General features: G+C 44.6%; 2 protein-coding genes across 3 annotated transcripts; both read right to left on the reverse strand.

Annotated features, from left to right (window-relative positions):
* Nucleotides 1–6,649: 6,649 nt before the first annotated feature.
* On the reverse strand, nt 6,650–8,502 carry tpgs1 (tubulin polyglutamylase complex subunit 1; the record flags this gene model as incomplete). Its single annotated transcript, XM_080512528.1, has 2 exons — nt 6,650–7,437; nt 8,156–8,502. 2 exons carry the CDS (start codon nt 8,500–8,502, stop codon nt 6,783–6,785), a joined length of 1,002 nt encoding a protein of 333 aa, XP_080368654.1. The 3' UTR covers nt 6,650–6,782.
* A 707-nt stretch (nt 8,503–9,209) lies between these two features.
* LOC308142161 (inositol-3-phosphate synthase 1-A-like) lies at nt 9,210–16,385 on the reverse strand. 2 transcript variants are annotated; one of them, XM_080512489.1, is made up of 11 exons: nt 16,279–16,385; nt 15,921–16,036; nt 15,680–15,841; nt 14,982–15,111; nt 13,307–13,500; nt 13,076–13,225; nt 12,231–12,446; nt 11,228–11,392; nt 11,035–11,148; nt 9,904–10,121; nt 9,210–9,742 (listed from the first exon to the last, which is right to left on the reverse strand). In XM_080512489.1, exons 2-11 carry the CDS (start codon nt 16,032–16,034, stop codon nt 9,562–9,564), a joined length of 1,644 nt encoding a protein of 547 aa, XP_080368615.1. In that variant the 5' UTR covers nt 16,035–16,036; nt 16,279–16,385; the 3' UTR covers nt 9,210–9,561. The 2 variants fall into 2 exon arrangements, with proteins under 2 accessions (XP_080368615.1, XP_080368616.1); XM_080512490.1 differs by having other exon boundaries at nt 16,327–16,378.
* Between the last annotated feature and the right edge of the window lie 606 nt (nt 16,386–16,991).

Genomic DNA, 16,991 nt, shown 5'->3' on the forward strand with positions numbered 1-16,991 from the left:
TGGAGGAGGAGGGGGGAGGGGAGAGACTAGCCAGGGGCCTCGCTGTCAAGTTGTCCCCCCAGCCGAGAACAAGTGCCACTCCGCCCGGGGGTAAGCAGGCAGATCACGGGAGATTCGGACGAGGGCGGGAGCAAAGGAGACGGCCTCCCCGTGATGCACGTCTTTTACTCTTAAAAAAATAAAAATTCACCACCACGGATTTAGCCGCTCAAAGTGCCTGTTAGGCTATTTTAACCCTTTGTGCCAATTAAAAACGGTCCACTTCTCTCTTTTCCGTCCGTCACTGCGGTCCAATTCAATCTTCACGGTCCGAACAGAAGTGGCTCAAAGCTGCAGTGTCCCGCGACATCCGAACCCAGTCACAGCCGAGGTCTCGTGCAGCCGCTTGTACCTTAGCTGGCTAAAATGCAGGCTAGGAGAGCACAGCAACACCCGCTGGCCAACGAGGGACGACTGGGGGAAAAAAAAAAAAGAGAGCGATTTCCGTTATTGCGATATTCACGCTGCAGCTATGCGCACCTCCGCTGGGTAACTACATCGGCTAACGTCGGCTAAATGCGACCTAAACAGCCCCGGGGAGGAGGAGGAGAGGGGGGGAAGCCGCCCCGCTAGCCCGCTAGCTCCCTAGCTCCCAGAACAGCGCCGCGGCTAACGTGTGGAGCCGCAGTGATTGAAGCGGCGGCGGGGCTGGTCGAAGGAATGTGTCCGCCTAGCTAGCGATGGTAGCACGACAGCACATCACATCCCGACTCATTTTGAGATTTGAGGCTTCTTATACGACAGCCCGGGGATGGAGGAGGAGGAGGAAGGACCGGCGGCTGTGGCTGCAGATCGCTTCAAAAGAGACGGCTTTTTTTTTTTTTTCCTCTCGGATGGCTGGGAACAAGGTGGGCACACAACCGGGATGATGCCAAGGAAGGAGGGGGAGGAAGAGGAGGAGGATACCGTGGTGCTGACTGACAGACGGCGGATGGCGTGAAACGGGCTCATCGCAGACCAATTGAATGGCCGAGGCGGGTTCCTGGGTGGGATCTGACTCCCGAGCATTCAAGTTAGGTGGATGAGACGCATAACGAAATGTGTACGAACTGGTACAAGATGTTTTAATATAAACATATATGCAAGGGGCGCAGCTTGTGCACGTGTGCAACACCTGCTGCGTTGCAATGCTGCATGATCTCAAGCAAACGATCGTCAATGTGTTAATGAGTCGTCAGGACATGGAGCATTTCAGTATGTAGACCTCACCTCGTGAGTTTTTTTTTTTTTTATCAATGTCCTGCAGTTTTAATGCAAGCAAGCAACACAAGTCATTGCCCCTGTGGTGGCACTCTGCTGGGCTCGCAGCGACATCTTGTGGCCATGCAGTATAACTGCAAGTAACGTCTGCACACGGTTTCACTCACAGTAAATCCATGTTGCAAATGAGGAGGCCTTTGCATTCATAAATATGCTGAATGTGTGGCCTGAGCACAAACTGTTAAAGCACCATCACCACCCTGATCCTCTGCGAATGGCTACATGCCTCTCTCTGTTGTCAGATTCGGAGTACTTTGACGAGCTTGCCAGATTGAAATCTTTCAAAAGGCGTTCAAAAGAGGAGGTCCCTCTGACACGTGACGCTATCCCCGACCATCGGAAGCATCCAATTACTTTGTGCATGTACTGATCTTCTCTCGTGATCACGTAACGTAGTGCTTTGCAAGTTGGTCCCAAGCTGACAGTATGAACGCACGCAGGACGCATTGACTTTTTAAGCATACTTGTGCATGTTGAAATGTGTTCTGAGGCATTTTGATTACTCTTCAAGTGCGGTAACCCAAAAATCCTTTCATTCTGCTTTGTACTCATTGTATTCAGTTTTTTTTTTTTTTATTATTTATTTATGGTGAATGACAAATAAATAAGAAATAGAAATACATTTTTCTGAGCAGCCCACTTCTATTTTCACAGATGATATTGATACCTGTATTTTTCAGTGTTTTGGGAAAAAACGGATGGAGGCAAATAATCAATTATTTCAAGCTTATTTTTTAATGGTTATTTGTTTATTCTTGTGCAATATTACTGTTGGGCTTTGGTTCACAGGTATATTATGTTTTCTTACAGTTCCTGATTGGATGAGAAGCTCAGCCTTCCAGGATAGCCTGTTTAACGTTCTCCTTTTTGGTATCTAATTCTTCTGAAAACACAATAAAAAAAAAAGCAGATCCTCGTGTTGGTTTTAATAATGACAACTCGTGTCTTTTATGATTTAATCAGACAAAGCAATAAATCATTAAATATATACATTTTTTGTTAGTTTTAGGCTCCTTCCATGTATCTTTTCATGAATAAAGGGCACAAAATGGCAGGAATTTTCAGTTTTGTTAGTATACATTGACAGCTGATGTGTCCTTTAAAAAATTTACAGGTTTGCCGATTTGTACTTGTGAGGATTTTACCGATTCCCCTGTAACAGATCACTGAAACCAAGCTGAGATTTACAATAACACTCAAGTAGATTGAAGCTCGACTCCAACTTGAGATGCATATATACATTACCATCCTTTGATGCGTTTTATGCATCTAACATGTGAAAGACGTACATTAATGCTCAGGATGCAACAAACAAATGTAACAGTGCGAGAAGGATTTTCACTCAATATGGTCTTTGATCAGCTGTTTTGCTGGAAATAGTCACAGTAGAGGCGCCTGACCTCCTCTGCATTACTCTGGTCCATGCTGGTGGAGAGGAGCTGCTTGTGGCTGGGTTGGGGGCTCTCGGCCTCCGACACCTCCTCTTTCCACTCCGATTTGAAGGTGTCCCCGTGGGACTCGCACACATTGTGCAAAATGCAGCAGGCCAGGATCATGGTGGGCACCACGTCCAGTCCACAGTCGTTCCTCTTGCTCAGGCACTGCCAGCGCGCCCTCAGCCTCAGCAGCGCCTCCTCGGACACGCGCAGCGCCCGGGCGAGTTGCCGATTGAACCTCTGCTGAGGCTCCGTTAGCGCGGCGGGGCCGGCCCTGCGGCCCTTCTCCTCAGGATAGGCCTTCATCAGCCAGCTCTGGAGTGGGTAGCAGGCCTCCCCAAGCAAGACGTACCTGAAGATGAGAAATGTTTCATTGCACACTTGTTTGTTAAAATCGTTCAAAATTGTGAAAACTGCATAGTTTAAAAACCTGCAACCTTTTTTGTAATATAACTAATGGCATAACTGTTAAGTCTACAAAAATAAAATACAAAGTAAATATGACAAATGAACATCCCACAACCAGATTTAACCTCTTCAAATGTCTAGTTTGTTATGCGAGTTTACAAAGTAATGCTGAAAATCACATATTAACAATTTGTGAACTCTATAAAAACAAAAACATTTTTTACACTGTTTTGAAACTGGAGCCAACGGGTCAGCAGAAGGCTTTCTTTTGGCTGTAAATTTAATCATCTTCCACTTACAAGTGCAATTAATTCCACAATATTTTAGGAATAATTGCATTTGACATTGGGTTAAAAAGGAGTTGATAAACTTCCCTCCGTGCATCACAATGTCTGGAAATGATCTCGTAAAGAAGACATCAATTGCTAATGTCAATTCAAGTTGATCCTTATTTGAAAATTGGAAAAGCACTTGAATCGGTTTGCTTTTCCTTTTTTATGAGTAAAAACATTTAAGCATTTTTGTTTGATAATTAGGCTTATGGTTGAATAAAATATGTAAGAAAAACACCCGAACGTAGGATATATTGGCTATAAATCCTTCAGGATAAAATGAGAAGGAGTCTATATGTAAGAAATATAAAATATGAGGAAGTTCAACAGTTTGAATTCAATTATTGGGAAAAAGTCGTTTTTGTATTATGGTCAGATTTTATGAAAGCCTTATTGTACTTACTAAAAAAAAAAAAGGAACAAATACTGGATGGTATAACTGATGTGTTTGTACCACCTGAGTGATTTTCCCATGAAGGTAGGCGGAGAGGAAGGAGACAGTCCACCCTCTGCAGCCGTGGCCCAAAGCGAGGAATTCTGCAATATGTCGGCTGGATCCGTCCCACCTGGGAAGCTGGCACATACGTCCCAGAAGTGTCCCTGACCACTAACGGCCACCTTAAACAGCAAAAACAATCAAAAAGGGACCAAAACAACAACAACCACAAAAAATATAAAAAACTGACAGAGCAACCAGCGAACCGAGTGCCGCAGCATGAATGCTTCGTGGTCTACCTGGGACATCACGGAGAGCCAGCCGGCAGGGTTGGCGTAGTCAGACGCGTTGTTCGATGGCGTGATGATGGCCGTGTGCAGGCTCCCGATGGCGGCGACACAGTGAGGGAAGCCCCAGTAGGACAGGAAGAGCTGCGCCGAGTCCTCCAGCTCCTGCTCGCCGGGGAGCCGCAGGTAGATGGAGCTGAGGAGAGCCACGATGGCGTGACACATGTCTCGAACGCACCTGCACACCGTCGACTTCCCGACGCCGAACAGGTCGCTGATGGTGCGGTATTCGACGTTCGAGGCCAGCCGCCACAGAGCCACGGCCACGCGCTTCTCCACCGGCAGCGCCAGGCGGAAGCTGGTGTCCTGGCGAGCCAGACGGGGCCTCAGCTTGTCGCAGAGGTAGAAGAACGTGTCCCGGCTCATACGGAACTTGTCCAGCCAATCGGAGGGCTGGAACTCTGTCATTACCACACGCTCCCACCAGTCGGTGCTCCGGGTGGTCGTCCAAGGTCGCGTGCGGATGTGGACGTTGGAGCGGATACCTCCCGCCATCATCATCTGCAGATAAGGCAAAGGTGGGTTGAAAGCAGCTGAATGACACTTTGGAACAGGTAGTATTATCATGTTTTTGTCTTAAATGGTAACAGGCTTTGATCTTTTCTTCTTTTTTTTTTTTTAACCGAAGCAAAGAAATGTAATCACTCTGTCAAAATTTGGGAGGAGCCTATAGCCATGGAGGTGCTGTAAAGGTGCAGCAGCAGGAAAGATCTGGGGGGGGGGGGGCATTTCATACAATATGACGGCACCAATTGATAAATTAAATGAATGGAGAACAGATATACAAGAAGACGTCGATGAAATAAATCAGTTTGACGCTCATCTAAAGGCACAAAAAAATTTGTAAAAGAGTAAAACCTTAATCCATATGTGATAGGTGCCAACATTTTTGGATAAAGATCCTAAAATTACATGTTTCCAAACTATGTGTGCTTGGAAAATCCCCCTCAAAAACAATTTATAGAAAGCACTGAACTGTAGAAAGCTTTAGGGGAGCTATTACACTATGTCGGGAGAGTGTGGACCCTCTCACATTAAAAGTGCGAAAAGGGAACTTTCCAGGATTGACAATTATGAGAATCTCTTAGACATATCCGTATCTTTATTATACATTTGTTTTACTTTAAAAGAAAATTACAATAAATATATTATGGGGGGGAAAAAATGAATGCATAGAATTTAGAAACAATTGATCAGTTTAGTCTGAGTTATGTGACGTGTATGGCGCATGTTGATATCACCACAATGACAATATGTTATTTAACCTTTGAACAAGAATGTGAACACGTTTAAGATTATGGGGAGATTCGACCACGTCTGACACACAGCTGCTGGATGAGACAGAGGCAGAAGGTAAACCCACCATGAGCATCCTCCTCTGCCTCTGGAAGAAGTACTGCCGGTGTCGGACGCGTCTCTGGATCTCAGCGCGTCTCTGCACGTTTGCGTCGTTCGCGTCTCTCCTACGCTTCAGCAGCAGGTATGTGACCAGGAACATGAGAGATCGCAGCTGCTCGTCTTCTTCCATACCGACAGACTCACCACCACCGCCGCCACCACTTTCTTCACTCACCCACAACAAAGCTGCTCCACTTCCGCTCTCTCCCCGTTGGTGCTGCCATCTACCGGCCGCAACCGAGAAATGATTTCACACCTCTCGTACTGTAACTAAATAATCAGCAGTGGAAGTAATGAATTCAATTACAAATACAATCCTCTCATTACTGTGATGCCTATTGTTGTGCACATGTACATTCATGTCTCATTTATGCCTTTTGCCAACCAGCTGATCTAAAATTAATGTTCTCCTCAGATACGTTTCAGAGGTTTAAAATACCATCACTTTGGATTTCTGTCACAATGATATACTTTTCATCAAATATGAGGGATGGTTTAATGTTTTTATGTAAATTAATCATATTATACCACTCTTTACAACAGTTACCCCCACCAGCATTGAATATACTGTATGTTCACCTATATCTCTGGATCATACCATGGGGTGGGAAATCTTGGCTTTCTATTTCAGTCTCACAATTTTCACGTTTGTGCCGACCTCCTGTACGTCACAATAGAAAGGCAAGTACAGGTTTCCAATATGGCATGTTTATTCCCATAATTTTTTTGGCAATGTCCTTACAGATCAATCAACATCTTTCAAAGGTTGTAATAAAAAAAACAACCCAGTTAAGATAAAGTGCAAAACAACATATATATTTGGGTTTATTATTCAGGGAATAGACAAAACAAAACACATGCTTGCTCAGTTACATTCAGTAAGACTATTCATTGACAGCATGTCAATAAGATCAAGAACAATCTGCAAAGAATAAACTTACAGTGGATGATTACATGTAGTGTTAGCGGTCAGATCTGTTAATGATTTTTATTAAATTAAATTAGTCTTTTTTTTTCCCCTGTTGGAAGCATAATTGATAAATGTATCGAAGAAGAAGAAGAATTCATATTTTACTCTAAGATATATTGTATATTGCTGTACACTCATTAATCATTATTCTAAAACTTAGGACAAAACTTTCACTCGAGTGATGAACAGCTCCGCTGCAGCATTTTCAAACTCCTTTGCATCCATATTGCCACCAGGGGCTCTTGTGCGGGCTCCGGACATGGCCTGAGCGAGACTGTAAGGGGAGATTTTGGCACTGGCCTCCAGGTAACGGATGGCCTTCACGTTACTCTCCAGGCAGGAATTCGCTTGAGCGTTTGCATTGACACAGCAGTTTGTATCACAACCCTGGGACGTCTCCAGAGCCTCCTTCAGGGTTCCCAACACAGCCAGGCACAGCCCCCGTGAGGCGGGCCCGTCGTCTGGGCAGCACACCTCAGCGTAAAGCCTCTGAGCCTGCCGGATGTAGTCCGAGAAAACTGCACACGTCAGCACGCCGTGGCGGAAGACGTCGTACGGGACGGCCTCGTGGTCCTGGCAGTGCAGGCGCCTGAGCAGGGGAGCGGAGGTGGAGGCTGGGACTCCACCTTCACTGCACAGGCACTGCAGAGTCTGCGTGTAAAGGCCTCCTCTCACTCCCCCTCCTGCTCCCGCTCCGGTCGTGGGGCTGTCAGCGCTGGAGCTGTCAGGAACCTCGGCTACTTCACTTCTGCAAGGCTCGGTAAGATTCAGGAGGTCGTAGGCCACACGGACATTGTTGCTGAAGGCAGATCTATATGGAAAAAAGTCCAAAGTTACTTGCTATTTGTATGAAAATTATTCTTTCCGTATGTACAATGAAATGAAATTAAATGCAGTTAAATAAATCCTTTCAATGCAAGTTTTGTTGTTTTAAATAGAGTTTTGCTTACACCAGCATGGTGTACTCTGCTTTTGCCAATTGGATGGGGTTGATCAAAATCTACACTATTATAAACTGTTGATCTCTTTAACTGAATAAGACAATGTCACCAGGTCACCACCACAAATACAGTTTTGTTCATTATTTGCTTTACCTAAACCTTAATTTCAAATAGCATCATCTCTTCTTTTAAAGAGCCCAACTTATACCTTAGTTCTTGATTGTTTAGGAATGTTTTAATATCACAATTTCACTCCACCTGGAAAGCAGCAATGCAAATTATAACGAACAGCTCATTTGTTCAGATCAGACGTTTTCAGAGTGTGTGAGGAGGACTTTCTCCTTTTGGTTGAGTCCTCACTTCACGTTTTTCCACCATAAAATGTATTCTTATTGATGGCTGGAACCCTTATTTCCAGTGATGGTGAGAGAGTAAAACAAAAAGACTTCTATCGACCTGTTTCATCATCATGCTTTCTTCTGACGAATGAAAATGTGTGTTTAAAAAAAAAAAACGTTCCCCAAAAGATCGGCCCCCTTGATCCCCTCCTCAAGCGCAGACCCGTAAAACCTCGGTGTTGGCCCTGACCTCTGGGAGTGGTGCGCCAGCCGCAGGTGCCACAGCGCCCGGTTGAGATGCTGCTGCTCCTGCGCGCCTGCGCTCAGCTGGCCGCCGCCGCCGCCGCTCAGCGGCTCCTCGTCGCAGCATCCGACGGCGCCGGAGTCGGCCACGGAGGAGAGGTTGCAGAAGTGATCGGCCAGGAATCCGATAGGATCGTCGGATCTGGCCTCGACCATCTTCAGGACGGCGCCGCGGAGCAGCTCTCCCACGCCCGCCTGAGTTAGAAAGTCCCGGTCCGTGTCCGATTTGGCGGCTTTGTCCACGGGCATCCCCGGAGCGATCGCACCGGACCGGCGCTTCTCCTTGTCCGCCATCGCTGTTGACGTCCCGTGTCGCAGCAACGGCAGCGGAAGTGATGGGGGGAAACAAAAAAAAACAAAAAAAAAACGGGAGGGAAAGAGGAAAAGAACCTCTGCGGTAATCCCTGATGATAAATACAGGAGATGTCCTAAATTAACGCTGCAGACTTTGGATCAGATCATCAGTCTAAATGCGCCTGCACGAACATTAAAACACAAAATGCCTCCATGGCAGATGAGACACTATCTTTGTCCCAATGAATTAATATTTGCACACTGGGGTGCAGATGAAGCTGTCCTCTTCGACCTCAACACTTCCCTCTGGTGGTCTGGACGCTGCAGCTCCGAGTGCGCACAGGAATGGCCTCTTTGCGAGATTAGAATTAAGTTCAAGCAACACAACTGAAAAGGGTATTGCAAATAAATAGTTTGTGTCACACAAAAACATCAGAATTTATTTAAGAAAACATACAAAAAAAAACTAAAACCGAAAGCAACCCAGAGATTGCAGTTCAAAACATAGTTAGTTAAGAAGTTGTTACTCTTTTGTAAAAGGTGGTCCAACGTACATTTAAATAATAAATACAGCAGGTACCAGATCCAGGCTCACAGATAAAGATTAGCATCAAAGTAAGTCATCCAGTCCATGGCTCTATTACAGAGCTCTATGTATACTGAAGCATACATCGTCAGTGCAAATGTACCGAAGTACATTTGCACTGACGATGTATGCTTCAGTATACGTAGATGGAATGTATGCTTCAGTATACGTAGATGGAATGTATGCTTCAGTATACGTAGATGGAAAATTACTTAAATAGATACACATGAACATAACACATTTGACCAAACGTTCCTTAGTAAGTATGCAGCGACATCAAACTTTGTTAGTAGTTACAAAAAAAAAAAAAGAAATATAAAATGTTGTCATAATAAGTATGGCTTGTGGGATTACTTTTACATGAATACTACTTAAACGCCAAGCAGAGAGTTTCTTCAAGGAAGAAAAATGCGGGCTGAAGTTCTTCTCATACAAGTTGTTAGGTTTACAGTTGTATGTTTCACTGCATGCTGTTATAATGCACACGCCGCATCGTCTGGATGTGCATACACGCCGTTTGTCCGAGGTACACAATTCCATTTGGTACGTCCGACTTCCTCGTGTTGTTTGTGCAGCCCGTGTGTAGGCAGGAAGTTTCTCTGCAGCTTGTGCTCCAGAAGCATGTGGTTCTGAGGAGGAAGACCAAGACAAGCTCTGAAAAGAAAAAAAAAAAGACAAAGATGAAGACTACTGTAACTCCGCCAAATATCCCCATGTGCATTTGTACACCAGGGTCCAAAAAAAAAGTGGAATTTCTCTGCAGGCGGAAAAGACATGGACCCTCTGGGAATCAGTGAGCAGAAACTGAATCACACCTCATGATGTTTTCTATGCTGGCCCTCTGGCGGAAGAAGGCATTGACGACCGGGGTCCCTGAAGGGACCAGTGGGGCTTTGCAGAGGAAGGAGAGCAGCGCTAAGACACTGTGAAAGGACTGGAAGTCCTCCTCCCCCTGAGGCTGGACAGTCACACGCTGACAGAGCTCAGTGAGGATTACCAGGTCCAGGATGATTGGGCTGGCCAGAAGGGAGTCCTGTTGCAATGGGGGAGAAAAAAAAAGAGAAAGTGAGCATAAAAGGCACATGGGAAAGAACCAAAGAGACAATGTGTGGCACGGTATTATCCTTCACTGTGTAGGAACAGCTTCGTTTAGAGTATACCTCGACAACGAGCAGAAAAGTAAAGCATCGTGTCCATATTCTATTCTTATGAAGGCATGACTTCTACAGACTCACCAGCGCGTCAAACTTATGCAACATAAATTTGACAAAAATCCACAGTGATGATAAATAAATGAAGCTTGAAATCAGGATGAAAGAAGGGCAGAAACGTCCACTCATTGCAGGTTTTTGACAACTCAAGCTGTAAAATCATAATAAATCCAGACAATATGGAAGGGTTTATTGCAAGACTCTAGGAATGCAGAGACTAAAAGCACGAAATTCTCTCTTTGCAACTTTTTTGCCGACATAAACCATTATTTAATATTTCTTGTCGGACTGATAAGGAAGAAATTTGAATAACTCAAGATTTCCTTGTAGAAATAGCGGCGAAATTTAGTTTTCTTTTCTGTTACAAAATGCCAAAACCATTAGACACACCCAAATGACAAAGTGGCCTCGGGTCAATTAAACATAATCATTTTTAATAAGGACATTACCATAATTAATTTTTTTTGAATGAGCCCATTCATGGCGTGTAAACGTAAACGCGGGGCTAGGGGCTGACAATGCGACAATAAAAAGTCACCTACAGCATATCAGTGACCCGCTTGTGTCGCTTTAAATTAAGTCTTGCTAAGAAGGATTAACAGGAAGCTCTGGCACGCCGGCGCTTCTTTCCCCCTCTACGTGACGAGATGAAGGGAAAAGGCTTTGAGTGTTTCGTCTCGACATCGTTCAAACAGTGGCTGTCTGGGTGTCGTCGAACACGGCGTGACAGCTGACCTCACAGGTGTTGTGCAGTGCGATGGTGTTGGTCCCGCCCATCATGATTTCAGACGTGTACTCATCCATGGCCCGCTTGCTGTCTGCCACATAGGGCACATACTTGATCACCACCTGAGGAAACAGACGCCGTTACACTTCCGACCCGAGAACATTCGTCCGCCGTGCACGATTGCCCGAGCGCCAGACTCACGCAGTGGTCGGGCTTCTCGCCGGGCTGATACAGTATGGGGTTGGACTGGACCATGTCGTCCACCACGTTGCTCTTGGAGATCTCTTTGGAGCGGAACTGCTGCGGCGCCGACAGGTTTTTCCCATCGTTGTTCCCAAGGTGATTGTAGCTCACGATGGCGGTTGGCTAGTCAAATGAATGGAAACTTGTTAAAAGTGTCACGCAAATGGACGACTGCAGTTCAGCTGTGCAACTTTAAATCCACAGATTCACAATTTGTTCATAATGGGGATCAAGTGTTCTCCGTGGTGGCTTACTTAAAAAACAGTAATTTTTCAAATAATACTTTTTCACCTAATCGAGCAATGGTTTGTCAATTTCCGCTATAATTTTAAACAACTGTGCAGTTTTTAATTCCAGATTTTGCGATAACTACAAGCATAATCAAAGGCTTTGAACCACAACAGACACAAAGACAACAGCAAGCTTGAGGAGGAAGGAACAATAACCTGGCTTTCCTTTTAATGTGCCCCCCCCCTTCAAGACAGAGACTTCGATCATTTCTCTGAATGGTGTCTCTGTCCTCACAAATCTCTTTGTACAATATCATAAGCTTGGTGTTGATGGAAATCAGCTTTAAAACCAAACCAACTGCTGATAAAATGAACACTAAATTCCAGTAATGTGACAAATTGAAATATGTAGATCAGATTTGCTCTGGCATGTCAAAACTGATACAACATGGATGAATTTTACAGTTTTTGTTTCAGGTATTAAGTAAACTAAATCGAGTATCGAGCACAAAGTGAAAAACAAATACAGAATACAAGATTGGATAGTTGCAGTTTACAATTGAGAAGTGCCACTTGTGAGATTTGTATGATTTGCAGGTCCCGTGAACAAATAAACACACCACTTCGTCATAAAATGTATTTTGTTCTGCACCTTTGATTTGGGTTAGGATTATAAGCAGGTATACGTTTGTAATGAAACTCAATGTTGTGCCTGTGGACCTTACTCGTACCTTGATACCTGCGCTGACGAGAAAGTCGACCAGCACCGACTTGATCTTCGTCTGACCGGACTTGAAGTCGTCACCGCCGATGAAGACTCCTCGCTGCGTGGCCAGCTCGACGGCCCCCGGGACGAAGGTGTTCTGTGGCGAGCCGTTGATATAGGCGCAGCCCTCCAGTATACTGGCCACTGCAAACAGCGTGGAGGGAGAAACCTCTGCTCCAGTCTGAGGGAGGAAGGATAAACAGAGAGATCGTGGCTGTCACTGAATGTATCATCACATTGTACTGAAGATTAAAGCTCGACTCAGCACAGCACCCCCCCCCCCCCCCCCCCTCCAAAACTCTCTTTAAATCAGCTCAGCAGCACACAACTCTATTGTCGACTTCATGCTTGCCCCAAATTGAGCTATTTGCTGGGATTCACAGGACTGTGAAATGGTCTATTATCATTGCTGACAGCAGTACAAGCATGCTCAAGACAGCAGATAAAATAAAAACCTACCCATGAGGGACAAATCACAATTTTCTTCCCGCGATCTGATATGAAAGGAATTGCTGACTGTTTCAGACTCATTAAGGCATTTCATTTACAAATCCACAGTGTGTGCGAGAGGAGCTAATCTTTTCATCCTCTAAGCTTTATTAATCACTAAATGTAATGAAGGATTACTGTTTGGTCCTCAGCACTAGGAGGAAATTAAAGAGGAATGGGTAATTCATGACACAGTTTAGGGTGGTTCAAGGGCAGATAAAGCGACTTATAGGAGACTTATAGTGAAACTAACTTCTGAGTCCTTATTTTTTTTTTTTTTTTGCGAGAGAGATTATTCATCTTTATAGTTTGTACTCTCACCTGAATAGCAGCAAGCAGGTTTTTGGCTGTATCATTGACTCCCGGAATGATATCACAGAAGCGCTCTGTGTTGGCCGTCCACAAAACAATGACTTTCTCTACGCCGCTGGACTGGCGGAAGTCTTTGATGTCAGATCTGATCTGCTCCACCTACAGGACAGACCATTCATTAGATTAAAATGACAATTAGTAGAGAATGAGGTACTGTGAATGAAAGGTGAGAGAGGAGACCTGCTCTGCCATGGTGCCAGTTATGACACTGTCGGCCCGGCTCTCTTGGTTTGCAGCGATGTAGTCTGGGATATAAATGGACGGCCTGGGCTGCAGGCGGCTCATGTATGGCCGCAGCTGCTCCTGTAATGACCAGTCCAGCACCTGAGCTCGCTCCATCGCACTGCCCAGATCCATTGACGAAATATCCCAACCTGAAAACACAAAAACATGGCAGTTTGGAGAAAGAAAAAAAAAAAAGTGGTTGATTCATACAATGTCAGGGCAGAATAGGATGAAATCTGGTGCACAAAGCTTCCCCTGAGGTTATACTGGATAATAGCAGCACTAAAAATAGACCACCTGCTTAATCTATTCCCTTATCAAGTAACAGGCAGGACTGTTCAGTAGAAATAGCACTAAAACACAGCTCTGGCCATCTTTACCTTATGTAAGGCTTGAGTATGCACATCGCTCACGTAATGTTTCCATACCTTCTGGGGAAATGTCATTGGCTTATATTCATTCCCTGCAGACCGACTCTACACTACTATTTGCTGAATCGTAACTCTTACGTCAACTATAACCTGAAAAATGTATTGACTTAAAAATGCAAAAAACAATTCTCACAGGGGTGTTTGTGCTTTGGTTGTACAGACTGGTTTACTCTCAGTCGGAAAGTTGCAGGTTCAATTCCCGATATCTGCTTATCCACATGTCAAAGTGTCCTTGAGCAAGACATTGAATCTGAAATGACTTCCAATGGATGGACTGAGCGCCTTTGCATGGCTGGCAGCTGCCTCCATTGGTGTGTGAATGTGTGTGTGTGTGAATGGCTGAATATGATAACAATGTAAGGCGCTTTGGAGACTGCTCAAGCGCTGGAAAAGCACGAACAGTGAAATCCATTCACTCCCACCCTTTTTTTTTCTTCCATGTGGCACATGAAAAATTGTTATAGGCATTCTCATAGCAAAAATGTTCCCAAGTTGTACTTGGGGTCCTTTTTATGTGGAGTTTGATGGTACATATCTGTGTGCTTTCCTTTTCTTCAGTTTCCTCTCAGTGAAAAGTCAATTATTTGGCTATACATGGTCAACCTATATTGCCTGTAGAGGTTCATATGAGTGTGACCGTCTGTCTCTTTGTGTTTTTCCTGTGTTAGACTCGTGGCCTGTCCCGGGTGTACCAAGCCTTTACACAGTCCAGAAGGTGAACAGATTTTTTTCATGCCTTTTGGGGGACTTTATCCATTCCATGATATAACCCTCTTCAGGACTTCACTTAAAAACTTTCTCAATGTCCTTTTTGTCACAGTGGCAACACCAGGCAACAACATACAATAATTATCTGCAGATTCACTCTAAACTCAGCCAAACCCACTACTTATAAAGACCTAACCCCAGCAGGGTCAGTGAAGTCAATTTATTAATCTCCCTGGGGATATTCTTCCTCTGTGTTTGACCCCTTTCACACAGTTAACCTCACCTACACATAAGTAAAGTAAACACAAAAGTATCGAGCTGATGTCAACAAGCTTTCCTTATAAGGACCTTCATATCTGTCTCCATGAGTCCCAGTGGGACAATGTGCAATGAGGTTCACGTCCCCAGAAGTATAAACGAAGAAGATCGGTGACAAGAACATAAGCTTCTGTCTTGGAAACCTTGGGCTGACTGTCTGGAACTGTTCGTACCGTCAAAGATAATATCATCAGGGTGCACCATGGGCAGAAGGTCACGGAAGGGCACATTGACGTCTCCCTCGAGTCCTGAACCCAGACAAACAGTAGATGCCTGCAGGAAGGAGCCGTAGTAGTTTGCCTTCTAAAGAATGAGGTCAACAAAGGAGACAAAGAGAAAAATATGTGTGAATACAACCTTTTCTGAAGAAATCTGTTTTACAGGTTTTTCAGGATTTATTACATCTCTCTTCAGTTGCGTGAACCAAAGTCAGACTGAAATAGAAATCATAGGAACTGGGTGATAGAACAAAAAAAATGTATGCCCATAAATGGAGGAATCACCAAGAAAAGAGCAGGTTATGCTCATAACACTCGACTGAACATGTCGGCATAACCAGCTTATAAAGATCTCCAGGACAAGAAGCTATATTAAATTTGATGTGGTACCCAAAGGTTTTCAATCCTTGGTATGATCCGTGTGTATTTAGCTCATCCAGATGTGGTGTTTATCCTTTGTTTTAATAAAATATAGCTTCATTTAGGCTTTCCCATGAAACATCCTGTCTCTGTCCTGGTTTATGTTAGTTTCATTACATGACAAAAAAAAAACCTAACTTGTACAAACTTCAGAGATGTTTCAAAAGGATGTTTGCTTTGGATGTTTGCTTTGATGACATGTGAAGGACCACAGATCACACACACACACACACCTTCTCTCCAGTCTTTGTCTTCCAGGTCAGACCCAGCTTGTTGGCCAGGACAGCAGCTGTGACTGTGGTGCCATTGTTGCCCCCCCAGCCCACCAGCATCACACCCAGCCTGGGCACATGCCGCACAGTGCGAAAGGTCATCTCCGTGGTACGGGGGGTCACCTGTATCCGGCACAGAGCAGGGTTTCAGATCCACTTCCTGTACACACCGATTAAGGCAACACAGGCCAAACCAACCTACCGTGACATCATTCCCATCCATGTGCACGGACGTGGTCTGGTAGGAGTATTTAGCCTCAATATGTGCATCTGTGTACCTCACATTTGGGCTTTTGATGCGAATGTTCACAGACATGTCTGGGGATGAGAAGCAAAATGTGTTACTTCACTCATATCACTCCGTGTGGGTATGTCCGTCACGTCACGTTTTCCTCAAGCCATCTCATGGTGAAAAACTATGTTAAAGGAAATCATTAGTGCCACCCGAGTGAATCAAACTGCATTAGTTGAGTAACAAAGCGTCTTAGGGTAATAATGGCCACTAAATACGCAGCAATGGGTGAATGAATGATTACAAGCGTACACGGAAATCCACTAACCTTTTCCTAATAGATGCGGAAAATGTGTGTTTTATTTCGTGAATTCACCTCTAAAGACGAGAGTCCTGTGTCGTGCTGAAGCGGATTCTTCTCGAACGAGATGAAATTCTGCGTCTTTTAGGTATAAAAGTACCGGTAGTGACTCAATACGGCTCGCGTGCTTGCTGACCAGTACGGCGGATCAACGCTCTCAGCCAATCAGATCGCTTTGCGTCTAGCTGACGTAGGGACAACGTCAGCGCCACGAGGCGAAGGCGGCGAATGGCCGACGTAGCGTTCCTCTCAGATATTTCCAGGGCGCGACATCTCCAACCGATTCTCTTCACACAGCGTGCCATTCCAGTGAATATGAGGGGAAAAAAAGGTTCTTAGGTGTTCCGCCAGTGACGCATTTCTATCTTTCACGTTATGTAACTGACTCATTTATTCCACCTGAAAGAATACGATGAAAAAAAAATGTCTTAATTTTTTTTTTAGAGACAATCACGTTTTACAATTTTAAAGACAGTGGCGGATGCAGGTATTTTTTTTAGTGCAGGGGCACAGGGGGTACCAGGACATATATTTGAACGTGTTTAAAGAGCGTCCAGAAGTAGTTAAAAAAAAAAGTTGTGAAGATTTGTTTAAAACCTGTTGCAGTGTGTCCCACCGGAATATGTCGATTTCTTCAATTGCCACCATTTTTACTAATCTGAACACACAGTAGAAGAGTT

Source organism: Blennius ocellaris (assembly GCF_963422515.1).
Source record: "Blennius ocellaris genome assembly, chromosome: 17".
In the NCBI taxonomy this organism is placed as follows: domain Eukaryota; kingdom Metazoa; phylum Chordata; class Actinopteri; order Blenniiformes; family Blenniidae; genus Blennius; species Blennius ocellaris.

Coding starts and splice junctions, on each gene's coding strand:
- LOC308142161 (XM_080512489.1), bottom strand. CDS start 16,034: ATGTCTGTGAACATTCGCATCAAAAGCCCAAATGTGAGGTACACAGAT. Junction 15,112..15,679: donor AGACAAAGACTGGAGAGAAG/GTGTGTGTGTGT, acceptor CTCATTCTTTAG/AAGGCAAACTACTACGGCTC. Junction 10,122..11,034: donor CACTGCACAACACCTGTGAG/GTCAGCTGTCAC, acceptor CCATTGCAACAG/GACTCCCTTCTGGCCAGCCC.